We start from the raw sequence: 26573 nt of genomic DNA, 5'->3' as shown, positions 1-26573 counted from the left end.
TTTCTAGAGAACTTGTTCACCAGATCTTTTTGAATAATAGCCCTAACTAATCAATATTTGATGTGTCTTTGAGTTGGCCTGGGTTGTGGGTTTTTGTTTTTGTTTATATAACATAAATCTGGCAGTCGGAGTGATGCTATGAATCAAAATCCCGGCAGCTGATAATGCTGACTTACAATCTATCTACTATTATCCCTATGGTAGTGGTAAATCTCAAGTATTCCCAAGATTACATGTAAATTGCCTCTGAAACTTCATTCTGTGTCTAATGCAGAATCAGAATGAGTCCTTCCTCCTAGGTGCTCAAGCAGAAGGACTGGTTGGAGGTTTAACTACTTGATGGTCACTGATGGTGCCTCAGGAAGTTGGGTAGTGTGTTTAGCAGCAGAGCAGAGCTTCGGGTCACGTCAGCTCACAGATGAATCTCAGCAGTAGAATGGTGGATAATGTGAAGGAGTGCCGACCGACTGCTGTGTTGATGGCTGCACACAAACAAGACAAAATTCAAATGCTGATGTAACAACCTCCTATCCAAGCATGTGGTATTTGTACTGTCAACCAGCCAGTTTGTCCTGTTATCTATCAATCCAGTACGTGTGTGTGTGTGTGTGTGTGTGTGTGTGTGTGCGCGCGCAAAACTCCAAAGTTTGAAAATGATCACAAATACATCAAAGTGTCACACTGACAAACACACTGTCCTTTCTTCTAACTACACACCTGGTGCATAAATACTATATAAATAAATAAAAACTGCAAACAGTTTCAAAAATAAACCTTGTACTGTAAATACTTTTGACACATTGATTCATCACTTAATTCAATGCCTTTAACTGTTTTCTATCATGAATTTGCAATTTGGGATTCAGTATCTTCACTCAGGGCACTGTGGACTGGAAGAGCCAGCGACTGAGCCACCGACCTTTGAGTAGCAGATGACCTGCCCTACCTCCTGGAGGTAATCAGATTATGTGTAGTTATTAAAATGTGCTGGGAACTCCCAAAAAGCCCACACCTTGAGGTCACTCTCTTTTTATACTTCTTGTTTTTCTTTTAGACTCGTGCAAAGTTGCCACCGTCACAGTTGTAGCTGTACTGAAACTGACGTACCAATGTAATGTTCTTTTCCTCTCTTCAGTCTTGGGTTGTCTGTAAAAACACAAGATTCGCTTTGAAAAGACCGAAAGCATTGACTGATCAGAACTAATCCCTACACAAACAACTCACCAAACACGATCAGGCGGGTGTGGGTATCTGTGGAGCCCAGAGGATTCTGGGCTGTGCAGCGAAACATGGAGCCATTGAGCTCAGCAGGGACTCTCTCCAGGATGAGTTCCCTTCCGTTATGGACTGCTCTGCCATCGAGCAGATCCCCACCAACCTTGGTCCAAGTGAACATTGGCTCAGGGAAGACTTCACTCTGTGGACACACAGGTGTGTGAGCATGAGAAGCATTTTAAATTTTATGCCATTGAAACTGTCACAGCTATCCAACAGAAGTACTACAAGTTCAGATTTTTAAACTTCACAATGATTTTTAGAGTCTCTGTGTTGAATACTCACTGCAGAAGGTCCCAGCTGGAAGCCCTGGACAGTGATCCGCACTGTATCTCCCACTTTGGCTTTACTGGGACTCATGGACAGCTTAGGTCCTCTGGGAGCAGCTAAGAGGAAAAATGTAAAAATAACACACTGGACACTGAACACATGTGACTGGATTTAAAAACAACTCTGTTTGCATGTTAGCTCAGCCAGTTAGTGAATGACTCACCCAATGTGACCTCAGCTTGCATGGGCATGGATAGAGCTGGGTGGTTGACCTCACAGCTGAATAGAGCCTCATTGTCAAGCTGGGGGTTGAGGCTCCAGGTTAGCATGGCTCTAACCTCCATGGTGCCATCGCCTGCTGCCTGCTGCCGGTGATAGAAGTAATAGAGAGGGTCAGTAGTCTGAACCCAGCGGGGAAATTCCCTGCTCACTATTGTCTCAGGGATAATCTCAGTGGTTTCCTCAGGATTCAGTTCGGACTCTTCTTCTTGGCCCTGAGAGTCAACAGGTCCATTATGGTCTAGCCTGGCCTGCTTCTCCTCTTGCTCCAGCAGGGTCCTCTGGAGTTTGGTGTCATCAACATCTCGACTGGTCAACACCTGGGTACTCCAAAGCCCTGCCTGGTTCATAGTCCAGCTCTTTTTGTGACCTGGGCTCTTACTTTGAACTCCTACTGAAGAAAAAGACTGGGCTGTTGGCACAACATCAATAAGCTCACCATCTCTCTTGAAGTATACCTAAACAGCAGAGAGAGAAAAACTTAGCTCACTAGGCATTTTGAAGACATTTAATCATAAGTCAAGTTCAGCTGGAGAACTCCATTGTGTGTGTTAAAGTTAGTAGGATAGTGCAGAAATGTGAGTCTCATCCACAGCTGTAAAATTTTTAAAAATGCTGGCAGCCACCAGTGCTACCCCTCAGGCTCCTCCTCCATAGATCTATGGTTTAAATCTGAAATCTTCCAGGTGATTTTCAGAAAAGTTGACCTTTGACCTTGACCTTGAAGTTGAGGTCACTGAGATTTTTAGTATTTGCACCTGTGCTATTAATTCATTTGGAAGTCCATGCCGCCTGTTTTCCCACCCGCCCAGTAGATAATAATAACTCAGCCTTTTACGGCTAAGCAGCAACCAGGAAAATCAAATAATCGTCAGGTTGTAATTTTTACAAGTCTATGATATAGACACCAACTTGGACATTATCAAGGTTATTGGCAGTTGCACTTGCTCCTGTTGTCTTCACTGATAGCAGACACTTCTCAGGGGTTGGTAGTGCTAAGACAACTTTACATACAGGATTTGTTCCCCGTGTGGCAACATGTTTAGATTTATCTTTGTTTTTAGTCATTTAGGTTTAGGCATCCAAACAGGCTTACAGTGCAGAAGGGGGAAATGAAATAGGAACAGGGTGAATAACAAAATCTAACCATCCTTTCAGTGTACATAAGAGCTTTTGCATTTTGCTATAAGATGGGTCTGCATTGTTCTTGCTCTATTGCTTTTTTATTTTGTAGTGGCATTTTCAGCAAGAATTGTATCCATCTATTTAATTCTGCTTATCTAGTTCAGGGTCACTGCCTGGGATAGGGCTGAAACTATCTCTGCTGAGGGCAAGAGGGGGGGAGGAGGGAGGGAGGGTAGCCAGAATTATGTTTCTAAAATGACATTGCCTCTAATTCTGTTGGCTTCATAAGTGGAAAACACGAAAGCATACTGTAAATAAAGGAGCTGTCACTGCACTGCTGATTGTTGGAGTTTTCCTGCTTACAGCCACATAATATTCTCCAATATTAATTCCCAATGCAATAAATTCCCAATTCCAATGTTCAAAAGAGGTCATCCAGGGTACAGAACACAGTTTTAAATAGCTTTTTTGCTTCCAAATTTCCAACTGCTGTAGGGTGCATCAAGTAGGGGTTATTGCTCTTTTTATGTGAGCACCAACCAAATCCAGCAGTGCACACTAAATTAATTCTGCAGTGAAAGAAAGAACACAGTTTTCAACTCTATCAGGAAAATATTTGAGTTGTTTCCATATTCATAAATAGGCTGATGATCAACAATTAAGTTATCCTTCCTCACATACTTAGCAGTGATGTAAATACCAAATCTTTCAAGAGAGATAAAGACATAAAAATTCTCCATCTCACCATGGGAGCTGGTTTTGCTCCTGTAACAATGCAAACCAGAGTGAAGTTTTGAGCCTCGTAGCGGCTGAATGGAGCTGGGCTGTTGGCCACCACCACAGAGATAGACTTTGGAGGTACTGGAGAGAAAATACAATGACCAAGGCAGTCAAAGAGGAAGGTGCTTTCATTTCATTGAAGGTGTGTTTAATGAAGCTGAGCTGACACTGGAGTGCAAAGACCTTAAAGAGCAAAAATTTCAAAACATTACAATAATGTTTTTTTTACTATTTTTACAACTTATTACCCCAGTGTAATGAATTCTTCCTGTAAAATATACACCAATGGCAAATTATAACCAAACTATAGCTATAATGAAATACTTTACAATACTTCCATAAATTACTACAGAATTTAGTAAAAGATATACATGGTGCCAAGAGAAAACCACTGATACAGCCAGAGATGTTCATGGGACAACATGAGTATGAATACATACCTATGACAGTGAGGGTGATACTGCTAGAGGCTAGAATAACTTTGTCTTTGGAATTTCTGTCATAAATCCCTACATGGCACTCATACAGGCCATCATCCTCCATGTGAACTTCTGGAAGTCTGTTCATGCAAAGAATGATTTTTATTAACAACTCAGATTTTCTGTGGAAAATTATCATAGAGCATAACAAAAACACTATTTCAGTGTACTAGTCTCACCGAACTGTTGACTGGTATACTAGGTCCTCCCGTTTGCGGTTGTCCTCCATGTTGGAGTAGCTAGTGTTGTACATGGCATTATAGCTGAAAATCTTTTGCTTGGCACTGGCTCCTTCAATAATCTGCCAGGGAGAAGTACATTAGAATTAGAATCAATTGAACTAGAGGAGGCGGACCATATAGATACAGTGGGGCAAAAAAGTATTTAGTCAGCCACCGATTGTGCAAGTTCCCCCACTTAAAATGATGACAGAGGTCAGTAATTTGCACCAGAGGTACACTTCAACTGTGAGAGACAGAATGTGAAAAAAAAAATCCATGAATTCACATGGTAGGATTTGTAAAGAATTTATTCATAAATTAGGGTGGAAAATAAGTATTTGGTCACCTCAAACATGGAAAATCTCTGGCTCTCACAGACCTGTAACGTCTTCTGTAAGAAGCTTTTCTGTCCCCCACTCGTTACCTGTATGAATGGCACCTGTTTGAACTCATCATCTGTATAAAAGACACCTGTCCACAGCCTCAAACAGTCAGACTCCAAACTCCGCCATGGCCAAGACCAAAGAGCTTTCGAAGGACACCAGGAAAAGTATTGTAGACCTGCACCAGACTGGGAAGAGTGAATCTACAATAGGCAAGCAGCTTGGTGTGAAAAAATCAACTGTGGGAGCAATCATCAGAAAATGGAAGACATACAAGACCACTGATAATCTCCCTGGATCTGGGGCTCCACGCAAGATCTCATCCCGTGGGGTCAAAATGATCATGAGAACGGTGAGCAAAGATCCCAGAACCACACGGGGGGACCTGGTGAATGACCTGCAGAGAGCTGGGACCAAAGTAACAAAGGTCACCATCAGTAACACACTACAACGGCAGGGAATCAAATCCCGCAGTGCCAGACGTGTTCCGCTGCTGAAGCCAGTGCATGTCCAGGCCCGTCTGAAGTTTGCCAGAGAGCACATGGATGATACAGCAGAGGATTGGGAGAATGTCATGTGGTCAGATGAAACCAAAGTAGAACTTTTTGGTATAAACTCAACTCGTCGTGTTTGGAGGAAGAAGAATACTGAGTTGCATCCCAAGAACACCATACCTACTGTGAAGCATGGGGGTGGAAACATCATGCTATGGGGCTGTTTTTCTGCCAAGGGGACAGGACGACTGATCCGTGTTAAGGACAGAATGAATGGGGCCATGTATCGTGAGATTTTGAGCCAAAACCTCCTTCCATCAGTGAGAACTTTGAAGATGAAACGAGGCTGGGTCTTCCAACATGACAATGATCCAAAACACACCGCCCGGGCAACAAAGGAGTGTAGAAGCAAGAAGCATTTGAAAGTCCTGGAGTGGCCTAGCCAGTCTCCAGACCTCAACCCCATAGAAAATCTGTGGCGGGAGTTGAAAGTCCGTGTTGCTCGGCGACAGCCCCAAAACATCACTGCTCTCGAGAAGATCTGCATGGAGGAATGGGCCAAAATACCAGCTACTGTGTGTGCAAACCTGGTAAAGACCTATAGTAAACGTTTGACCTCTGTTATTGCCAACAAAGGTTATGTTACAAAGTATTGAGTTGTATTTTTGTTATTGACCAAATACTTATTTTCCACCCTGATTTACGAATAAATTCTTTACAAATCCTACCATGTGGATTCATGGATTTTTTTTTTCACATTCTGTCTCTCACAGTTGAAGTGTACCTCTGGTGCAAATTACTGACCTCTGTCATCATTTTAAGTGGGGGAACTTGCACAATCGGTGGCTGACTAAATACTTTTTTGCCCCACTGTATGAATTTATGCACGCCTCAGCTTCCAAGCAGATACACCTATGGTATCAGTTTCAAAATCTTATGTGATTTCCGTCTCGAGTTATCGCTTTACAACATTGTGTGAATGTGTGCGTGAATGGGTGGATAACTGGATATGTAAAGCGCTTTGGGGTCCTTAGGGACTAGTAAAGCACTATATAAATACAGGCCATTTACCATTTTACCATTTACCATTTCAGAAAGCTTGACCTCTGACCTCTAACCTTCAAGTTGAGGTCACTGAGATTCAAAATCGCCTGAGAGTTTTAGTAGACACGCCTATGGTATCAATTTGAAAGTCCTATATCAGCCTTGACATGTGCAATTTGCCAACCCCAACATAAAAAAGTAAAAAATGTATTTCCAGTTTTTGTGTTGAGATTAGTTGACTAACGCAGCGGTTGAAGAATATCCCATTTCTTTGCCATGAGAAACTCTTAGGTGTATTTTGCAGCTGGCTTTGGGTCATTGTCCATCAGTAGTTTGAAGTACTGTCCGATCAGTTTTGCATCATTTGACTGAATCTAAGCATTAAATATAGCCCTGTGCACTTCAGAAGTCAGACTGACATAGCAGCCACATCAATAAATCCATCTGTAAAATTAGATAAACACACTGGCACATGCTGGCACATCATGGGCTGTTGCTTTTCCATTATCATATTTTTCTCTTCCCATGATTCTGGTATAAATTTATCTTGTCTATTTCATATCTGCCCAAAAAAAAATTTTCCCCCTTAACTATGCAGGCTCTGTTTTTTGGAAAAGTGTAATCTGGCCCTTCTGCTGAGTGTAACCGGTGTTTGCACTTTGTTGTAAATCAGAATCAGAATCAGAATACTTTATTAATCCCGAAGGAAATTATAGGTTACATCAGGCAGCACGCTAATGGTGCATGCGCACTTACAAAGGAACCTTCTGACCAAACTTTACACAAACATCACATTGGGAAGACATGTCAGAGAGGTAGGCTGATAGGAAAAAACAACGGAAATACAATATACTCAGGCTATAAAGACTTTGCACATCATTTCCTATCTACATTTTGCACTCCCCTCACTCATAATCTTACATATTTGTTAATTTATCATTTGTATTCTATAACTGTAGGTACTAGGTATTATATATTTCTTTTATGTGTATTTATTGTTAATATTTATACAGTGATGTATATATTACATATACTGTAAATACTTTTCACCATAACACCACAGCAAGATCCACGCACAAACTTGGAAATAAAAGTCATTTTGACTCTGATTCAGTCTGAGAGCCAAGTGTTTGGTTGGGGTGATGCGGTACTATTAGGTCTTCAAGATAAGATGGGGCCTTATTATTTAAGACCTTGTAATGTGATGACAAGGATTTTGATTCTGGATTTAACAGGGAGCCAATGAAGAGAAGCCAGTACTGGAGAAATCTGCTCTCTCTTTCTAGTCCCTCTCAGTACTCTTGTTGCAGCATTACACACGCAAGATCATCATTCAGCTCAAAGCTAACTAACTTTACCTGTTCGCTTTCCCGAAACCACACAATCTCTTTCAGGCTGCCATCTGTTTGGAAGTTGCACTTGAGTGTGACTGTATCTCCAATGACGACAGGAGGAAGAGATTCACTAGTAACGGTTAAATAACCTGCCAAGAAGAAAACAGAGGAAGATAAGACTCCTGCAGTGAATAGAAAGGTTCTGCACAGTCAATAGTCCTGTAGTTTCTTATACTATTCACTGCTGCTCTGTTGTACAGGGAGTGCAGAATTATTAGGCAAATGAGTATTTTGTCCACATCATCCTCTTCATGCATGTTGTCGTGCTCCAAGCTGTATAGGCTCGAAAGCCTACTACCAATTAAGCATATTAGGTGATGTGCATCTCTGTAATGAGAAGGGGTGTGGTCTAATGACATCAACACCCTATATCAGGTGCGCATAATTATTAGGCAACGTCCTTTCCTTTGGCAAAATGGGTCAAAAGAAGGACTTGACAGGCTCAGAAAAGTCAAAAATAGTGAGATATCTTGCAGAGGGATGCAGCAGTCTCAAAATTGCAAAGCTTCTGAAGCGTGATCATCGAACAATCAAGCGTTTCATTCAAAATAGTCAACAGGGTCGCAAGAAGCGTGTGGAAAAACCAAGGTGCAAAATAACTGCCCGTGAACTGAGAAAAGTCAAGCGTGCAGCTGCCAAGATGCCACTTGCCACCAGTTTGGCCATATTTCAGAGTTGCAACATCACTGGAGTGCCCAAAAGCACAAGGTGTGCAATACTCAGAGACATGGCCAAGGTAAGAAAGGCTGAAAGACGACCACCACTGAACAAGACACACAAGCTGAAACGTCAAGACTGGGCCAAGAAATATCTCAAGACTGGTTTTTCTAAGGTTTTATGGACTGATGAAATGAGAGTGAGTCTTGATGGGCCAGATGGATGGGCCCGTGGCTGGATTGGTAAAGGGCAGAGAGCTCCAGTCCGACTCAGACGCCAGCAAGGTGGAGGTGGAGTACTGGTTTGGGCTGGTATCATCAAAGATGAGCTTGTGGGGCCTTTTCGGGTTGAGGATGGAGTCAAGCTCAACTCCCAGTCCTACTGCCAGTTTCTGGAAGACACCTTCTTCAAGCAGTGGTACAGGAAGAAGTCTGCATCCTTCAAGTAAAACATGATTTTCATGCAGGACAATGCTCCATCACACGCATCTAAGTACTCCACAGCGTGGCTGGCAAGAAAGGGTATAAAAGAAGAAAAACTAATGACATGGCCACCTTGTTCATCTGATCTGAACCCCATTGAGAACCTGTGGTCCATCATCAAATGTGAGATTTACAAGGAGGGAAAACAGTACACCTCTCTGAACAGTGTCTGGGAGGCTGTGGTTGCTGCTGCACGCAATGTTGATGGTGAACAGATCAAAACACTGACAGAATCCATGGATGGCAGGCTTTTGAGTGTCCTTGCAAAGAAAGGTGGCTATATTGGTCGCTGATTGGTTTTTGTTTTGTTTTTGAATCTCAGAAATGTATATTTGTGAATGTGCAGATGTTATATTGGTTTCACTGGTAAAAATAAATAATTGAAATGGGTATATATTTGTTTTTTGTTAAGTTGCCTAATAATTATGCACAGTAATAGTCACCTGCACACACAGATATCCCCCTAAAATAGCTAAAACTAAAAACTACTTCCAAAAACATTCAGCTTTGATATTAATTAGTTTTTTGGGTTCATTGAGAACATGGTTGTTGTTCAATAATGAAATCATTCCTCAAAAATACAACTTGCCTAATAATTCTGCACTCCCTGTATATACATCAAGGCTGAGGCATGTTGTTGCTGAGGACTTTATTTATTTGAAAGCTGTACTCCCCAAAGTGCTCTACCAGGGGCAACAGGACACTGGACCATGTGCACAGTAACATCAAGCGACACCCCTCCCCCACCTCTGACAATATGACCACTCGTCTCTGCTCTTCATCTGTTTTTAAACCATCCTCAGGAAACAAACCCCTCCAAGCACCCAGGTCACTAAAACATGGCCAGATGGTGCTCTCATCCAGCTACAGGTGTTGATCTGACAGACTGATTCATCTTTGAACAGCAGGACCTGGAGAGCTTCACCTAGTCTGTCCTTTTCTACATTAAGTGCTGTGTTGAGAATATAACAGTTTTTCCTAACTGGAAACCTTGGATCACGAGAGAAGTACAGGCTCTGATCAGAACTGGTAACTCTGCCTTCCAGCTGAGGGAAAGTTTTCTGTACAGCACTGCCAGAGCCAACTCTAGGAGGGGTGTCAAACAAGCTAAGGAGGCTCACAGGAGGAGGATGAGGCCTTCAGTTTCACACTTAGCAGAGCAGCTCAACAACTTCTTTGCTCAGCGTCACCTCACCTCCCCCTCCTTCTCACCCAGCACTCTCCCTTTAGGAGCATGAGGTAAGGAGGCAACTGAGAGTGGTGAACTCCAAGAGAGCTTTGTGGCCATGATGGCATGGGGCTGTGGTCAAAGCCTGTGCGGACCAACTGGGAGGGGATCTTCATCAGGTTGTTTAACCTCTGCCTGACTCATGCCACCATTACCACCTGTCTGAAGGCCTACATAATGATTCCCATTCCCTAAAAGCCTGTAATAGACTTCCTCAATGACTACAGACCTATACCCCCTAAATCTTCAGTCATGAAGTGTTTCGAGTGTCTCAGCATATCAGAGACTGCCTACTGCCCTCTCTGGACCCCTACCACTTTGCTTACAGAGCAAATCAGTCCACAGAGGATACCATCTGATCCTGTATCACTGATCTCCTCACCAACCAGCCCAAATCAGTCAGACTTATGTCACATTCTAAAGATCTGACATGTGGGGTACCGCAGGGTTCAGTTCTGGGTCCTATTCTTTTTCTTTTGTACATGTTACTTCTAGGACTTCTAATTAGGCAGTTCCCTGAGGTGTCTTATCACTTCTATGCTGATGATATTCAGCTCTATTGCTCTTTTAAGCCAATGGAAGTCCATAAACTGTCCTGTTTAATTAAATGTTTAGCTTCCATTGAATAGCGGCTTGGTCACAACTACTTACAGCTGAACTCTGAGAAGTCAGAAACATTAATTATTGCCCCCGACAACCAGATATCAAACAGCATCTTGGTTCTCTCGCTCATCTGTTCACCCTAGCCTCAGGTACCTTGGTGTGATCTTTGATTCTGCCATGTCCCTAGAACAACAGTCTCGTCAGTTAATTAGGAATTGCCTTTTTCAGCTAAGAAACATCTCCAAACTGTGAATTTTGCTAAATCTGAGTTAGAAATGGTTATTCATGCTTTTATTTCATCTCGCTTAGATTATTGTAACAGTCTTTTTCTTTGTCTGAGCAAAATGAATCTTGACCATCTCCAGTTAGTCCAGAATGCTGCTGCAAAGCTTTTAACTAAGATACGAAAAAGAGAGCACATTACACCAGTGTTACGTTCATTACACTGGCTTCCAGCCTGAGATCATCTAATCAAAGGCTGTTGGTAGTCCCACAAACTTGTTTTAAGACCAGAGGAGATCGATCTTTTAGAGCGGTGGCCCCCAGGTTGTGGAATGCTCTCCCTCCATCATTGCGTTGCCTTGATTTTATTTATTCTTTTAAAAAGCAGCTTAAGACTCATTTATTTAAATTGGCTTTTAATTTGTGCTGTATGTTTGATCATTGATGTATTTTATGTATTTCTGTTTTATATTATTGTGAAGCACTTTGTGGTTTTTATCCTGTGAAAAGTGCTATATAAATAAATTGATTTGATTTATCTTTTCAATGGTCTGTTGTCATGTAGCAGTGAAGGCTTGATATAGGACCCAAAATGCAGACTAATTGGGAAAATTAAACTTAAACACAGCTTTATTGCTGAATGACTATGTACATAAACCAAGAAACCTAAACTGAGATACCAGCCGGAACACACAGCCAGAGGATGAGGGAGATCACCACACTGGACGGAGGGAGACACAGACAGTAAATACATCAGAGGGGGTCAGAGCAGAGATGAAACACCTGGGGAACACAGGTGAACAAAATCAACTGACGAGACAGGGGAAGAACAACCGAGTATGGAACACACAGGACTCTTGTCTAGTTTCAAACAAAAACAGGAAGTACGTGAAACATACACACCAAGATGCAGACTGATGAAACCCAGGGAACAGAGGGAGGGGCGAGAGAGGGAGGGACGAGAAAGGGCATAAGAACAAGGAGAGCAAGGGACAGAAAGGCAAGAGAAACCAGACAGACACACAGACCATGACTGGGGAAACGGGGGACAAACAAAGGACCTGCTGTGGTGGACACTCATGAAAGCAACCAACTAAATGAACACGTTGTCATGGTCCCTGTGCCTGCCCGGCCAGCCCAGTGTGGCCACAAATGTTTTTGTTTTTGTTTGCTCTGCCTTTGCTCTCCCCTCTCTTGCTCGCCTTGCTCTCTCTCTCTCCTGTCTCTCTGCCTGGGCGGAGCTCAGATTGAGCTCCCACCCTTGGCCCACGCACCTGCAGCTGATCACCAGTGATTCTGCATTTGGTTACTGACACTTCTTAAGGCAGGGGCGCTGAGCTACTCGTCGCTGGAATATTGAATAACTCTAGTTCAGGCATGGGCGAACTACGGCCCGGGGGCCACGTGCGGCCCGTTAAACGTTTTGATCCGGCCCGCCAAACTTGAAAAAAATTTAATAAATTAACCTTGTTAATGTTTTATTTCCCCTGCAATTCTGATGTTTCCTCACTAGATGGCGCACTCTAGATATATTGGCTTTGTTGAGGTGAAGCGGCGTAGGCCTATTACTCCACGTTTGCACTTTACCCTGTGACCTACCACCCCTCTATGAAGATGAGCGGACCCAAGAAAAGGAAAGTGGACAGAGAATGTCGAGTGTTCAAAAAGGAGTGGACAACTAAATATTTTTTCACTGAACACCGATCATCTGCTGTTTGCCTGATATGCCAAGAAACTGTGGCGGTTTTTAAAGAGTATAATATTAGCCGTCACTTTGCCACAAAGCACGCAAATTATGCTAGCAAGCTCTCAACAAAAGAACGGGAATCTGCTGCTGAGAAGTTGGCAGCTAATTTGAAGGCTCAGCAAAGTTTTTTTCACCGTCAAACTGCCATTCAAGAGTCAAGTACCAAGGCCAGTTTTATGCTTTCATTCAAAATAGCAAAGGCCAGCAAACCACTGTCAGAGGGCGAGTTTTTAAAAGAATGTATGGTAGAGACAGCAGGTATTTTGTGCCCGGAGACCAAAGACAAATTTGAGAAAATCAGTTTATCACGGCGGACAGTGACTCGCCGTGTAGAACTAATAGATGAAGATATCACCAGCATATTAAACAAAAAGGCGAAGTCATTCACTTTTTATTCTTTAGCACTGGATGAAAGCAACGATGTCAAAGACACTGCTCAGCTCCTCATTTTTATCCGAGGAATCAACGAAACCTTTGAAATAACGGAGGAGTTTTTGACAATGGAGTCTCTGAAAGGACAAACACGGGGAGAGGACTTGTTTGAACGAGTGTCTGCTGCCATCGAAAACATGAAGCTTCCCTGGAGTAAGCTTGTTAACGTCACCACAGATGGATCTCCAAATTTAACGGGAAAAAACGTTGGCCTGCTGAGGAGAATCCAGAATAAAGTGAAAGATGAAAACTCTGACCAGGATGTGATTTTCCTCCACTGCATCATCCACCAGGAATCTCTATGTAAATCGGTGTTACAGCTGAATCCTGTGGTGAAACTTGTCAACTTCATACGCGCAGGCCCGTCTGAAGTTTGCCAGAGAGCACATGGATGATACAGCAGAGGATTGGGAGAATGTCATGTGGTCAGATGAAACCAAAGTAGAACTTATTGGTATAAACTCAACTCGTCGTGTTTGGAGGACGAAGAATACTGAGTTGCATCCCAAGAACACCATACCTACTGTGAAGCATGGGGGTGGAAACATCATGCTATGGGGCTGTTTTTCTGCCAAGGGGACAGGACGACTGATCCGTGTTAAGGACAGAATGAATGGGGCCATGTATCGTGAGATTTTGAGCCAAAACCTCCTTCCATCAGTGAGAACTTTGAAGATGAAACGAGGCTGGGTCTTCCAACATGACAATGATCCAAAACACACCGCCCGGGCAACAAAGGAGTGGCTCCGTAAGAAGCATTTGAAAGTCCTGGAGTGGCCTAGCCAGTCTCCAGACCTCAACCCCATAGAAAATCTGTGGCGGGAGTTGAAAGTCCGTGTTGCTCGGCGACAGCCCCAAAACATCACTGCTCTCGAGAAGATCTGCATGGAGGAATGGGCCAAAATACCAGCTACTGTGTGTGCAAACCTGGTAAAGACCTATCGTAAACGTTTGACCTCTGTTATTGCCAACAAAGGTTATGTTACAAAGTATTGAGTTGTATTTTTGTTATTGACCACATACTTATTTTCCACCCTGATTTACGAATAAATTCTTTACAAATCCTTCCATGTGAATTCATGGATTTTTTTTTTTCACATTCTGTCTCTCACAGTTGAAGTGTACCTCTGGTGCAAATTACTGACCTCTGTCATCATTTTAGGTGGGGGAACTTGCACAATCGGTGGCTGACTAAATACTTTTTTGCCCCACTGTATAGTATAGGCCATCCCTATACACAAACCAATACCATTTCAAAGTCTAAAGCTCATCAAAGATCCATAGGGGGAGGTACATCACTGTTTAAGATATTATCATGGAACAAAAAATACATTTCGTAAATGTATATGGCCCCAACGACTCTATGAACAATTTTTCTTTACTTTTGTCACAATCTGAAAGCAGGGACTCAAGCGCAGAACAGGTTGACGTCTCAGAGCACCGTTTATTTACACACCAGTGCGATAATATATACAGTGACGGGGAAAAATCCAGGGTTCCAAGGGATTAGGGGAAGGCTCTCTCTCTCACGTTCGCTCACGTCCTCACATCCAACTCACACACGTTCGTACAGCTGGGAGGTCACAGGTCCGGGAAGGTAAAGTTAGTAGCACAATTATCCAGCGATGAGAAAATCTGTGGCCCAGCCTCAAATAGTAGTCGGGAAATCAGCTGATCGCCAACAGGTGTGTAAGCCAAGGGCAGGAGCCAGCAGTGAGCTCCGCCCAGGCAGAGAGGTAGGGGAGAGAGAGAGAGAAAGCAAAAACACAAGTGTAGCCTTATGAGGCCGGCTGGGCAGGCACGGGGACCGTGACAACTTTACCTAGAGCGTCAAAAATTCCCAGCATGCTTCACCATCAGAGCTTCTGTTGCGAGCACGTCACTACCTGACTGAGGTTCCTCTCATTCCCCTACCAAGGTCTCTCATTGTCCAGAATTTCTTCTGATGTCTTCTCCCACCATTTCTTCCAAATTTTGCCAGCACACTTGCTCCACTCAGTGGATTTCATGATCATGCAGTTGAGGTCACGGATCGCTTCTCATCGCTAGTCTGCCTACCACTTATATTTTTGCCTTATATTTTAGTATCCCCTCACCCTCATCAGTTGCACACCACAAAAGGAAGACAAGACAGGGAAGGAAAAGCCCAGGTATATTACCAGACAAGTTTTTGTGATAAATACTTCAGGTATGCCTCTTCCAGAACAATGCATTCCATTATTGTCACAAGATTTCAAGATTTTGCTTTTTCTCCAACAAACTAAGCAAAAAGTTTTCAAAGAAAAGTGATTTTATGTCAATTTTATAGGCATTTACATCTTAAAGCATGGTATCACCAACATTCTCACAATACCAATTTTGGTTTAAAAATAGATTGGATTATGACACATAGATCATGTGTCATGTTTCCTGTCCAGTCTGTCATGTGTTTCACGTCTGTGTTGTGTCCATGTTGTCAAGCTTGTGTGGCATGTCTATGGCTGTGTCCATTAAGAGACCGCATGCTTGAAGTACGCATTTTGAGACCTATTAGAGGATCATCATTTAGCCTGGAGAAATAGTTTGCTGCTTTATAAGAAAGCCCTCCGCAAAGCCAGAACATCTTACTATTCATCACTGATTGAAGAAAATAAGAACAACCCCAGGTTTCTCTTCAGCACTGTAGCCAGGCTGACAAAAAGTCAGAGCTCTTTTGAGCCAACAATCCCTTTAACGTTAACTAGTAATGACTTCATGAACTTCTTCACAAATAAAATTTTTTATCATTAGAGAAAAAATTACCAATAATCATCCCACAGATGTAATATTATCTACAGCTACTCTTAGTACCATTGATGTTAAGTTAGACTCTTTTTCTCTAATTGATCTTTCTGAGTTAACTTCAATAATTACTTCCTCCAAACCATCAACGTATCTTTTAGACCCCATTCCTACAAAACTGCTCAAAGAAGTCCTGCCATTAATTAATTCTTCGATCTTAAATATGATCAACCTATCTCTAATAATCAGCTATGTACCACAGGCCTTCAAGCTAGCTGTAGTTAAACCTTTACTCAAAAAGCCATCTCTAGACCCAGCAGTCTTAGCTAATTATAGGCCAATCTCCAACCTTCCTTTCATATCAAAAATCCTTGAAAGAGTAGTTGTCAAACAGCTAAAAGATCATCTGCAGAGGAATGACTTATTTGAAGAGTTTCAGTCAGGTTTCAGAGCTCATCACAGCACAGAAACAGCTTTAGTGAAGGTTACAAATGATCTTCTTATGGCCTCTGACAGTGGACTCATCTCTGTGCTTGTCCTGCTAGACCTTAGTGCAGCATTCGATACTGTCGACCATAATATCCTATTAGAGCGATTAGAACATGCTGTAGGTATTACAGGTACTGCACTGCAGTGGTTTGTATCATATCTATCTAATAGACTCCAATTTGTGCATGTAAATGGAGAGTCCTCTTCACACACTGAGGTTAATTATGGAGTTCCACAGGGTTCAGTGCTAGGACCAATTCTGTTTACATTATATATGCTTCCCTTAGGCAGTATCATTAGAAGACATAGCATACATTTTCACTGCTATGCAGATGACACCCAGCTCTATCTGTCCATGACGCCAGATAACACACACCAATTAGTTAAACTGCAGGAATGTCTTAAAGACATAAAGACCTGGATGGCCGCTAACTTTCTGCTTCTTAATTCAGATAAAACTGAGGTTATTGTACTCGGCCCTGAAAAGCCTAGAAATATGGTATCTAACCAGATTCAAATCAAATCAAATCAAATCACTTTTATTGTCACATCACATGTGCAGGTACACTGGTACAGTACATGTGAGTGAAATTCTTGTGTGCGAGCTTCACAAGCAACAGAGTTGTGCAAAATACAATAACGTAAACAAGCAAAATACAAGAATGGCTACATCTGAAACTAATATGTACAATATATAATAGTATATGCATTTCTGGATTTGTATACTAAATATTTTTCTACGTGTGTGTGTGTGTGTGTGTGTGTGTGTGTGTGTGTGTGTGTGTGTGTGTGTGTGTACGTGTGTGTGTGTGTGTGTGTGTGTGTGTGTACACATATTTTACAAATTAAATAGTGTAAACAATAAAATAAAATACATAAATATATAATATAATATATATATTCTTACTCTGGATGGCATTACCTTGGCCTCCAGTAACGCTGTGAGGAACCTTGGAGTCATTTTTGACCAGGACATGTCCTTCAATGCACATATTAAACAAATATGTAAGACTGCGTTCTTCCATTTGCGCAACATCTCTAAAATTAGAAATATCCTGTCTCAGAGTGACGCTGAAAAACTAGTTCATGCATTTATTACTTCCAGGCTGGACTACTGTAATTCATTATTATCAGGATGTCCTAAAAACTCACTGAAAAGCCTTCAGCTAATCCAAAATGCTGCAGCAAGAGTACTGACAGGGACTAGAAAGAGAGAGCATATTTCTCCTGTTTTGGCTTCCCTTCATTGGCTTCCTGTTGAATCCAGAATTGAATTCAAAATCCTGCTCCTCACATACAAGGTCTTAAATAATCAGGCCCCATCTTATCTTAATGACCTTGTAGTACCATATCACCCTATTAGAGCACTTCGCTCTCGCTCCGCAGGCCTACTTGTTGTTCCTAGAGTATTTAAAAGTAGAATGGGAGGGAGTGTCATGGTCCTGGGTCGGTGACCCAGCGCTTTTAGTTTGTTATCATTTTCTAGATGATGATTGTTTAAGTTCTGTGTTATATTCGGTCTGCCTCTGAGTCTGCGTCTGTATCTGTCTGTCTATGGTGTCACCCCATCTGTTTGTGAATCTGTCTGTTTAGTTCAATGTCTTGTCTGGTTCCATGTGTCTGAGTTTCCTGTTTTATTGTGAAGGTCCGTGTCGTATGTGAGTGTGATCAGTTTACGTTTCCCCTGTCCCGTCAGCCCAGATTCCTCCCAGCTGTGTTGCCCTCCTGTCTCTCATCCCCTGATTACTGGTGTGTGTATTTAAGCCCTGTGTGTTCTCCTGCCTGTTGCCGGTTCGTCTGTATTACTCAGTGTCAGTCTATGTATCCACTGCTCGTTTTCATTCAGGTTTGTGCTCTGTAGTTTAGTTGTTTCCCAGTTTAGTTTAGTTCGAGCCCCGTTTTGCTGTTTGTCCACATTCTTTTTGTGTTCAATGAATCACCTTCACTTCTCCACGACTGCCTGCGATTGGATCCTCATTTATTCCACACGGCTTGCCTCGGGAGCCGTGACAGTACGAACCGGCCACTATGGACCCAGCAGCAGTCAACCCGCCCGAGGAGCTCCGGGAGGATATTGTTTACTCTGTGGACAAATTAATTAACTTATGGCTCGAGCATGAGGGGAGAGAATTCCGCCAAGGCATAGCTGTTCGGCTACAGCGCTTAGTTTCTGGTCTCCCCTGGTTGCTCAGCTCACTTCACCCGCTCACACAGAATTTCGTTCTGAACGAGCTTCATCTTATCCCTCCTGCTACCACCCACCCTGCAACTCATGCTTCACTCCCTGACCCGACGGAGAGTGTCCTGCCCGGCCCGTCGGTCCAGCCTTCAAATGGGAAACGGCACTCACGCCGTCGACGCCCCTCGCCACAGTCGGACCCCAGGATATCAGAGCGGCCGACTGTGGTGAGTAAAAAGGATAACAGCTCCAATCTGAACTTTGAGACTTTTTCTTCTGGGGTTGTTCGGGGTGTGTCAGTGGGAGCTAATTCACAAAGCTTACCTACCTTCGTGATAACCGATCTCTCCCAGGTTGGCATTTTTAAGACTTCAGTGAAAGCAAAGGGCTGTTGTTCTTCTGAACCTGTTAAACCCATGTCAGCTAACCCAGGGTCTGCTGAAACTGTGGCATATATCCCAGAGACAATTAACACCAGCTCTGATAATACCAGGACTGTTTATTCTTTTGAACTGCAACCGGAAGCTCAGTTAGCCGCCCGGCCTCAAGCTCAGTTAGCCGCCCGGCCTCAAGCTCAGTTAGCCGCCCGGCCTCAAGCTCAGTTAGCCGCCCGGCCTCAAGCTCAGTCTCCAATTCCACCACCGTCGTCATCCCAACCATTGTTTCAGTCACCCTCAGTTCAGCCTCCTGTTCAGCAGCCACTAGCCCTGCACCCTGTGTCACTTGCTACTCCGGTACAACAAGCTCAGTCAAATCAATCTAAAAGGAACTGTGTTTCATCCGTTTGTTCTAAGCAGAACGTCAAACCTAATGATAATGTAATCATTCCTAAAAAGCTGGCCAGTTCGGAGACTGTGACGCGCTCCAGGGCCTCCCCAGAGGCTGAGTTTCAGCCCTCAGCCCACTCTGGACCCCTGGAGGCTAGGAACCCAGCTGAGGACTGCACCCGGCTGTCACTGCCTGAGCAGAGTCAATGCTCTGGGCGGCTGAAGTCTGCTATGTGTTTGCCAGAGGCCCGTGCGCCTGCTGGTTCTGTTCTGTCCCTGCCAGAGGCCCGTGCGCCTGCTGGTTCTGATCTGTCCCTGCCAGAGGCCCGTGCGCCTGCTGGTTCTGATCTATCCTTGCCAGAGGCCCGTGAGCCTGCTGGTTCTGATCTATTTCTGCCAGAGGTCCTCGCACCTGCTGGTTTTGTCCTGTGTGTTCCAGGGTGCCCCTGTGCCCACTGGTCCTGAGACTGTTCTCGCTGGAGGGCCCGAGGAGCCCGTCCAGCCTCCTTCCTCGTCAGCTGGGGGGCCCGAGGAGCCCGTCCAGCCTCCTTCCTCGTCAGCTGGGGGGCCCGAGGAGCCCGTCCAGCCACCAGCTGCTCCACCAGCAGCCTCATCCTCGCTTGCAGCAGCAGTTTCATCCATGCCGCCGCCTGCTGCAGCGCCTCCGTCTCCAGCTTCCACGCCAGCTGCAGCCTCCGTGTCTTCATCCACGCCAGCTGCAGCCTCCGTGTCTTCATCCACGCCAGCTGCAGCCTCCGTGTCTTCACCCATGCCGTCGCCTGGCTCGGCCTCTGCTGCATCCTCGCCTGGTCCAGAATCAGCATCATCCTCGCCGTTGCCTGGTCCGGCTCCGGCTTCAGCATCACCCACGCCTGGTCCGGCTCCGGCTTCAGCATCATCCTCGCCTGGTCCAGCTTCTGCTTCAGCATCATCCTCGCCTGGTCCAGCCTCTGCTTCTGCTTCAGCCTCGCCTGGTCCAGCCTCTGCTTCTGCTTCAGCCTCGCCTGGTCCAGCCTCCGCATCCTCATCATCCTCATCAGCATCGCCTGGTCCAACTTCAGCTTCAGCATCAGCATCGCCTGGTCCAGCTTCTGCTTCAGCGTCCTCATCAGCTTCGTCTGGTCCAGCCTCCGCTTCCGCCTCGTCTGGTCCAGCTTCCGCTTCGCCTGGGGCTGCAGGGGCCACGCAGCCTTCAGGTCCCCTACTACCACCTCCACATCGTCGGTCATCTGCCAGGCCGCTTGTTGGGCATCTCCGCCACCGTGGACGCCCTCCTGAACGCCGCCACTACCTTCCGCGTGGCCGGCCTCCGGACTTGTTTCCACGCCGCTGTTGCCGTCCGCACGGTCGGCCCCCAGAACTGTTTCCGCGCCACTGCCTACTGCGTGGCCGGCATCCGGACCTGCCCCGCTGCCATTCGCATGGTCGGCCTCCTGAACTTGGCCATCTGGGCCTTTTTGGACTCTGTCCCTCCGTCCTGGGCCCCCTCCGCCCGCCCTGGTCGGGTCCTTTTCTGTTTTGTTTTGGTCGGTTTTTGTGTTTCTGCTGGGCTGTCTGGAGCCAGCCCTTGAGGGGGGTACTGTCATGGTCCTGGGTCGGTGACCCAGCGCTTTTAGTTTGTTATCATTTTCTAGATGATGATTGTTTAAGTTCTGTGTTATATTCGGTCTGCCTCTGAGTCTGCGTCTGTATCTGTCTGTCTATGGTGTCACCCCATCTGTTTGTGAATCTGTCTGTTTAGTTCAATGTCTTGTCTGGTTCCATGTGTCTGAGTTTCCTGTTTTATTGTGAAGGTCCGTGTCGTATGTGAGTGTGATCAGTTTACGTTTCCCCTGTCCCGTCAGCCCAGATTCCTCCCAGCTGTGTTGCCCTCCTGTCTCTCATCCCCTGATTACTGGTGTGTGTATTTAAGCCCTGTGTGTTCTCCTGCCTGTTGCCGGTTCGTCTGTATTACTCAGTGTCAGTCTGTGTATCCACCGTGTCTTCTCCCTGCTGTTCATCGTCATCCTCCTCTGCTCGTTTTCATTCAGGTTTGTGCTCTGTAGTTTAGTTGTTTCCCAGTTTAGTTTAGTTCGAGCCCCGTTTTGCTGTTTGTCCACATTCTTTTTGTGTTCAATAAATCACCTTCACTTCTCCACGACTGCCTGCGATTGGATCCTCATTTATTCCACACGGCTCGCCTCGGGAGCCGTGACAGGGAGAGCCTTCAGTTTTCAGGCCCCTCTTCTGTGGAACCAGCTTCCAGTTTGGATTCAGGAGACAGACACTATCTCTACTTTCAAGATTAGGCTTAAAACTTTCCTTTTTGCTAAAGCATATAGTTAGGGCTGGACCAGGTGACCCTGAATCCTCCCTTAGTTATGCTGCAATAGACATAGGCTGCCGGGGGATTCCCATGATGCATTGAGTTTTTCCTTTCCAGTCACCTTTCTCACTCACTATGTGTTAATAGACCTCTCTGCATTGAATCATATCTGTTATTAACCTCTGTCTCTCTTCCACAGCATGTCTTTTATCCTGTCTTCCTTCTCTCACCCCAACCGGTCGCAGCAGATGGCCGCCCCTCCCTGAGCCTGGTTCTGCCGGAGGTTTCTTCCTGTTAAAAGGGAGTTTTTCCTTCCCACTGTTGCCAAAGTGCTTGCTCATAGGGGGTCATATGATTGTTGGGTTTTTCTCTGTATCTATGAAGCGCCTTGAGGCGACTTATGTTGTGATTTGGCGCTATATAAATAAAATTGAATTGAATTGAATTATTACGTCACCGCGACGCAATGACGGCTGTCCCAATCCGAAGGGTACTTCAAATGCATACTCCAAATATGCTGTCGATTTCCCAAATGTCAAGCGTCGTCCGGTGCACGCTTCGTGGTCCCATATATCCCAGAATTCATAGCGCGGCGGTGGGTGTGGATAATTTTGCCGCAAAATACGGCAGAAGCAGAGCGGCCGAAGAGTGAACTGTCAAAAGTACTGAATATTATGTCACTTATTTATGTGCGAATGTTTAATAATGAAGACATTCCTGTTGGCCACATGTCGGCAGAGTTATGTGACATTAGTGATGTTTGTACTAACTTGGTTTTAGAGCCTTTACTTTAAAATATACGCCGTTCAATAGTTGACCATAATCTTACAGAGAATGTGATGATTTTATGGATAATTAAAGTCAGTCATATATCCACAAACACAACAAGCTGAAACTCAGTGATGCTGCTCGGTTTGTAGTCCTGAATATCACGGCACAAGCAGGATTCACTGCACTGTTAATGTTAGCTATGTTATATTGCTGCCTCTGTTCGGTGGTGTCGAGCCAAACGGATTTTAACGTGTGTTTGAACGAGCTGACGGTTCACTCGTTAAGCTGAAAGAAAGATGCTTTGATCACAGGAGTCACACATGTGTCCACTGTACCATCTGGAAACTCTTCTTGTTTAGCACTCGTAGTAACACAAACACTAAATCCTCCTTCTCTTGTGCTGTTTTGTAGCAGTGTATACACCTGAGACTGTCACCTGTCTGTCTGTCCTGCATTCTTTCTCTCTTTCTTTCTCTCTGATTGTGGAATAAAAGTATGAACATGTGTTTATAAGTTACACTTGTGTTTGAATCCTGCAGCTTATCACACATTTGATTTCCATGTGTGACAACTGCAAGTGTCCAGAGTGAGGACAGACTGAGGGACCCACTGCTGCACATCATCTGTGAGGCTTTGCACTTTGATACAGAGTCCGTCTGTATCTGGAAGTCCCACAGGATCTTAGCTCGGTCATTCTCCACCACCCTTGGGGGTGTCTCCCATTTTGACCTCGGAACTTCCAGGCCATATTCGGCACAGATGTTTCTGTATACTATGCCGGCCACTTGGTTATTGCGTTCCATGTATGCCCTGCCTGCTAGCATCTTGTGCTGCCATGATTAGTGCCTCTGTGCTGTCTTTCAGTCCAGCTTTGTCCAGCCACTGGTAGGATTTCTGGATATCAGCCACCTCCTCTATCTGCCGGTGGTACATACCATGCAGGGGCCTGTCCTTCCATCATGGTTCCTTGTATCCCTCCTCTTTCTTGGGTTTCTGCTGCCTGAGGTATTCACCGAGCACTCGGTCAGTTGGGGCCATCTTCCAGGAAAGCCAGCTTTCCTAGCTGCCTCTTCATGGTTCCCATTCGCCTGCAGGAACCCCAAGTACTTGTAACTGTCCTCTATGTCTGCAATGTTGCCTTCTGGTAGCTCGATCCCCTCAGTTCTGACTACCTTCCCTCTCTTTGTTATCATCCGACTACACTTCTCCAGCCCGAATGACATCCCGATGTCATTGCGTAGTGTGGATCAGTGAATCGATGTCTCGTTCACTCTTGGCATACAGCTTGATGTCATCCATGTACAGGAGGTGGCTGACAACTGCTCCGTTCCGTAGTCGGTATCTGTAGCCAGTCTTGTCAATGATCTCACTGAGGGGGTTCAGGCCTATGCAGAACAGCAGTGGGGACAGAGCATCTCCTTGGTAGATCCCACACTTGATGGTGACTTGTGCTATGGGCTTGGAGTTGGCCTCTAGTGTTGTACGTCACATCCCCATTGAATTCCTGATGAAGGCTCTTAGGGTCCTGTTGATCTTGTACAATTCTAGGCATTCCAGTATCCAGCTGTGGGGCATTGAGTCATAGGCCTTCTTGTAATCAATCCAGGCAGTGCACTGGTTGGTCAGCCTGGTCTTGCAGTCTCGGCTGACTGTTCTGTCTACCAGTAGCTGGTGTTTTGCACCTCTGGTATTCTTGCCAATCCCTTTCTGTGCCCCGCTCATGTATTGACCCATGTGCCTTTTCATCTTAGCCGATATGATGCCTGACAGGAGCTTCCATGTAGTACTGAGGCAGATTATTGGTCGGTAGTTGGATGGGACCGGTCCCTTCTTGGGGTCCTTGGGGATCAGGACCGTCCGACCTTCGGTTAGCCATTCCAGGTGTCTCTCGTCCACTAGCAGCTGGTTCATTTGTGCTGCCAGACGCTCGTGGAGTGTAGTCAGCTTCAGCCAGTAGGCGTGAACCATGTCGGGGCCTGGTGCTGTCCAACTCTTCATACTAGAGACCCTTGCTTGGATGTCTGCCACCATGATGGTTACTGGACCCTGTTCATGGAGGTTGCTATGGTCTGCCCTCAGATCCACTAGTCACTGAGCATTGCCGTTATGGGTTGCGTCCTTCTCCCATATGCTCTTCCAGTATTGCTCCGTCTCCAGCCTTGGTGGTGCTGTTCTCTTATTGTTCCCTTGCCACTGAGAGTACACCTTTGCTGGTTCTGTGGAGAACAGCTGGTTATTTTTCTTTTCTGCTGAAAAGAAAATTGGAAGAAGTGAGAGTTCATTGAAAAGAGTACACAGATAGAAAATTAAGTACAATTAAGAAGAAAGAAGAGAAAGAGAAAGAAGAGAAAACCCCAAAAATCATATAATAATAATAAATTTTATTTGTAAAGCGCCTTTCAAGACACCCAAGGACACTGTACAATAGGATAAAACACATAATAGAACAATGACACAATGAAGGACAATAAAACAAAAGCACAAGATAAAATTAATGACAGTGGGAAGAAAAAACTCGCTTTTAACAGGAAGAAATTCCAGGAGAACCAGGCCAAACAGGTGAAACAGGTAGTGGGCAGTATGCAAGGGGTTACCTGTGATGGCCCTGGTTTTCCTGAAACAGGAGGTGCTGGTGATGGCCTCCAGGGATGGCAGAGGGGAGCCAATGATTTTTTGGGCAGTGTTATTTACCCTTTGTGCAGCCTTCCTGTTGTCAGTCGTGGCCTCTGCATTTCAAATACCCAGGCAGTAGGAGAGCTGCTCCACTTCTACCACTCCTCACAGTAGAAGGCCAGCAGCAGCTTATGGTGGTGTCATCGGCATACTTGACATCTGAAGGTGGTCCACTTTGGTGGCAAGGATGTCTGGGATTGTAGTGTTGAATGCTGAGCTGTAGTCCACAAAGAGCATCCTCACATAACTCTTACTGTTCTCCAGATGGCTCAGTGCTCTCTGAAGTGTGATGGTGAAGGTCTCCTCCCAATTCATATCCCCAATACATAATTTCCCCTTGGGATCACAATAAAGTACTTTGATTCTGATTCTGATTCTGATTTGATTTGTAAGCAAAATGGTAGGAGTCAGGACAGGGCCGTATGCAGTCTCTAAGGTGCGAAAACACTATCTGTTCAAAACACTTCATGACTACAGATGTGAGGGTTATAGGTTTGTAGTCATTAAGGCTGTCTATTCCAGGTTTGTGGGGATGGGAATGACACCGTTCCCACCTGGCATAAGTCAGGGAGAGGTTGAACAGCCTGGTGATGATCCCCTACCAGTTGGTCCTCGCAGCCCCTGGGATGCTGTCTGGGCCAGCAGCTCTCCTGGGGTTCACCACTCTCAGTCTCCTCTTAACCTCATGTTCCTGGAGGGACAGGGGTGTGTGCCTGGTGCGGGAGAGAAGGAGGGCAGGGGTGTGGGAGAGGGGTCATCTCAAACTGGGCAAAGAAGGTGTTAAGCTCCTCTCCAAGTGTGAGGCTGCCGTCAGGGGCTGGGTGGCTCTGGCCTTTGATGTTGGAGAGGGCTTGGATGTCTCTCCACACCTGGTGGGGGTAGTCATCTGCCAAGAAGCACACTACCTTCCTTGACATGCTTCCTCATGTTGGCTTTGGCAGTGCTGTACAGAGAACTGTCCATCAGCCTTAAGGCTGAGTTTCAAGTTCTGTTCAGACCTTGATTGCGGTTTGAAAAAAACTCGGATGTTTTTTGTCATGGTCCTGGGTGTTTCCCAGTGTTTTATGTTTGATTTCTATTTCCTGATTATTGGTTATTCATTTGTTGTTTGTTGTCCGCGTATTTGTGAATTGTGTCTTGTTTCCTGTTTTATTTTGATTCTCCCAGTCCTACGTGCAGTGAGTCTAGTTTTGCTTCCCCTTGTCTCGTTATGTATAATTAACCCCAGCTGTGTCTCCCTCCTGTTTCTCATTCCCTGGTTGCTCCTGTGTGTATATAAGCCCTGTGTTTTCTCCTGATTGTTACTGGTCCGTCTGTGTTCCTCCGACAGTTCTCCCTGATTATCCTTCTTCATGTTCTCGCTGTCGCCTCGTGTTCAGGATTGTTGTTTAGTTCTTAGTTTTCCCCAGTTTAGAAACTACAAGAGTAGTTTCCGTATTTAACCTGTGAGTGGAATATTAAAGACTGGCCGTCCTGTGACTAAACAGTTTGAAAGACGGTGAGCCCACTCAACT

The 26573-nt window shown here is 45.0% G+C and overlaps 1 protein-coding gene across 1 annotated transcript; it reads right to left on the bottom strand.

The window, feature by feature from the left end:
- Positions 1–402: 402 nt before the first annotated feature.
- Positions 403–25374, bottom strand: LOC146611191 (immunoglobulin superfamily member 21-like). Its single transcript, XM_085345586.1, has 10 exons — positions 25212–25374; positions 7709–7866; positions 4388–4509; positions 4170–4288; positions 3695–3810; positions 1769–2282; positions 1561–1661; positions 1225–1417; positions 1108–1146; positions 403–482 (listed from the first exon to the last, which is right to left on the bottom strand). The coding sequence occupies exons 1-10, from the start codon at positions 25372–25374 to the stop codon at positions 403–405; spliced, it is 1605 nt and encodes a 534-aa protein (XP_085201712.1).
- Positions 25375–26573: the final 1199 nt, after the last annotated feature.

This window comes from Diplotaxodon limnothrissa, linkage group LG20 (assembly GCF_057381915.1).
Source record: "Diplotaxodon limnothrissa isolate DT_005_m linkage group LG20, D_limnothrissa_male_GT1.1, whole genome shotgun sequence".
Classification (NCBI taxonomy): domain Eukaryota; kingdom Metazoa; phylum Chordata; class Actinopteri; order Cichliformes; family Cichlidae; genus Diplotaxodon; species Diplotaxodon limnothrissa.
This window is presented reverse-complemented; position numbering and strand designations above follow the sequence as displayed.